Source organism: Cyphomyrmex costatus, unplaced genomic scaffold (assembly GCF_001594065.2).
Source record: "Cyphomyrmex costatus isolate MS0001 unplaced genomic scaffold, Ccosl1.0 scaffold298, whole genome shotgun sequence".
NCBI classification, from domain to species: Eukaryota; Metazoa; Arthropoda; class Insecta; order Hymenoptera; family Formicidae; genus Cyphomyrmex; species Cyphomyrmex costatus.
In genome coordinates, this window is record NW_017277103.1 from 99725 (window position 1) to 102388 (window position 2664).

The following is a 2664-nucleotide window of genomic DNA, read 5'->3' on the forward strand; positions in this document are numbered from 1 at the left end:
AGGCTGGAGTCACATTGAGCGGTAATTACAGCGGAACGGAATAGTGAAACCAATCAGAACTCTACAATCATTCCGCTGCTTTACTTTCTGCGATTGTGATTGGTCTCGTTGTTCCGTTCCGCTGTAATTACCGCTCAATGTGACTCCAGCCTAACGCGTTTGTTTTTTCTCTGTATTTTCTCTGTAGCAAGTCAAAATACAACATTAACTTACTGTGTCTGCGTTGACAGAAGAAAAAGAATTTTTAACGATATTATATAAAACATATATGTATCTCACAGAAAACAAAATTACGAGAGATAACTTTTTATAATACAATAAAGTTATACGAAAATGGCTGAAGAGAGCAAAAAAATTTCTTTCGGTTTTGCAAAGTCTGTAAAAAAGCCAATTTTAGACAAACAAAAGTTACATCAAGACAAAAAAGTAGATTATATCGAATGTCTAGATGATAAAGCGATTAAAGTGATTGGGTAAGTTGAGAAAGTTTATTCATTGTAACAAAACTGCGTCTGTAACCTTCATCTTTATTTAACCAATATATATATATATATATAAAACTACTAACTACTACTTTGAAATGTCGTAATTTAATTAAACAATTGTTATCAAATATATTTGTTTAGGAAGGAAGAGAAAAAAGAAGAACCTCTTATTATTCCATTATTGGAATCTAATACCTGGCACGATAGAATCGTTAATAAAATAGATGCTTTAAAGTCAAAAACAAGTAATGACGATGGGCAAAAAAAAGTTAAAATCAAGGAAGAATCAGACCAAGTATCCAATGGTGATTTAACATCGATTAATAGGATTGTTTCTTCCTCTAATGTGCAAATAAAAACAGATTTGTCTGTTGAAAGTAAAATTCTTACTTTGGATGAGCAAGCAGTTAAAGAAATTATAGAAGATCTCAATGTAACAGAAAAAAATAAAGATGATTTGTATGATATAACGTTATCTTTAGTTAAAAGAGAGAATTTAGAAGGTGCAGAAGAAGTGAGTACCTCTTTATGATTGTTAATGACATGATTTAGATTCATATTTTAAATTATAGGAAAATAAAATTGAAAATTGCACGGATTGACAAGAAATATTATTAGATACAAAGAACTGCCTTAACTGAATATGGCTTAATTGTTTCACTTATGCATATTTAATCTCGACAATAATTTTCACTTAATGGTATACAAAAACTATTTTATACAATGCTTTTTTTCTAAATAGAGTACATTAGAAGATTACGAGAAGGTTCCGCTAAATATTTTTGGTTCAGCTATGTTACGAGGTATGGGATGGAAACCTGGTGAAGGAATTGGTAAAAATCCAAGGTAAGACTTTTTTTCTGGATCGAGAGTGAGTGAATGTTACCAAATTTTTATTTCAGCATATATTTTCAGATACAGAGTATATTTGTTTCTTTTACATTTATATATATTTTGTTTGTATTTTCACATTTTGTATGTACTTGACAGGCTTGTAACACCTATTATACCTGAATTAAGGCCCATAGGAATGGGACTTGGTGCGGACAAAGCAGCATTGCAAAAACAGGATGGGAAAACTCAAAAAGAGGGAAAAGAGTTACAGAAAGGAATACAAAAAGGAAGTTTTATAAAAATTATTGCTGCCAAGCGGTCCAATGCATATGGCCAAATAGAAGGTTTTGATAATGCAGGAAGATTAATCGTTAAAATGGCACTAAACGGACATACCATCTCTGTGAACGAATGCATAGTTCAAGTAGTAACAAAGGCGGAATACTCACAAAATTCTAAAGTTCTCAGTTAGTAAATGAAATGAGTTATCTCTTTAGGGACTTTTAAAATGTGTACAAAAATTTTAAATTTCAGTAATTGTATAAAATTTTACAATTTTTGTATTTATGAACAGGTAATTCGTAAGGTTTATTAAATTAACGATTGATTACAATTGGAAGTTGTAAGATTTTAAGGATTGAATTTTAAAATAGTTTACTTTCTTTTCTCTATCCAAATCTAAATATAACAAATAAAACATGGTGGTATAAAATGTCATGGATAAAAAGATGATATGATTTAAAATGTCAATTTTTTTTGGAACTCAGACTGCTCGAATATGAATTTACATAATATCGTAAAAAGTATAATGCACATAATATATCCTTCTTATATTCATCAACAGTTAAACAAGGATAATATCCTGTGTAAAATGTGCTTTATAGAACTAAAAGGACAATGCAGGATAATAAAGTAAACCCGATTATTCACTTATTAATTCTTATAATTACTCATTTCAGAAACTACTTGGTAACGATATAGTAAAAGAATTTTTCGCATTTTTTTTGTTTCTTTTTGTGTTAAATGCACCTATATATATATATATTCGCACAATTTCGAATTTCACATGCCGTAAAGAGAGAATAAATCACTCACATACTTACTAGTCATTGTTCTTATTTTTACCCGATGCTGCGCGACACTCGCTCGCAACCAAGAAGACTAGAACCAGGAGAGTAAACTAGCGTGGTGGGAGTAGGTCAATAAACGTCCGCGGTTATTCATTCAATGCGCAGTGGCCAGGAAGTAAGATATAAGGAGACTCCACTCCGTAAAATAAAAGTGGACCCATTTTAGGTTTCGAGTTCAGTTTCCGATTCTGATGAGTGCGAGTAAGAGAAATGAT

At 30.9% G+C, this 2664-nt stretch overlaps 1 protein-coding gene across 1 annotated transcript; it reads left to right on the forward strand.

Moving 5' to 3' along the window:
* Positions 1 to 313: 313 nt before the first annotated feature.
* LOC108775327 (G patch domain and KOW motifs-containing protein) lies at positions 314 to 1791 on the forward strand. Its single transcript, XM_018541657.1, has 4 exons — positions 314 to 473; positions 627 to 999; positions 1228 to 1331; positions 1476 to 1791. Exons 1-4 carry the CDS (start codon positions 334 to 336, stop codon positions 1789 to 1791), a joined length of 933 nt encoding a protein of 310 aa, XP_018397159.1. The 5' UTR covers positions 314 to 333.
* Positions 1792 to 2664: the final 873 nt, after the last annotated feature.

Excerpts from the sequence above, each read along its gene's own strand:
- LOC108775327 (XM_018541657.1), top strand. The coding sequence starts at position 334 with ATGGCTGAAGAGAGCAAAAAAATTTCTTTCGGTTTTGCAAAGTCTGTA. Across the intron at positions 474-626 it reads AAAGCGATTAAAGTGATTGG|GAAGGAAGAGAAAAAAGAAG; the intron begins GTAAGTTGAGAA and ends ATATTTGTTTAG. Across the intron at positions 1,332-1,475 it reads GGAATTGGTAAAAATCCAAG|GCTTGTAACACCTATTATAC; the intron begins GTAAGACTTTTT and ends TGTACTTGACAG.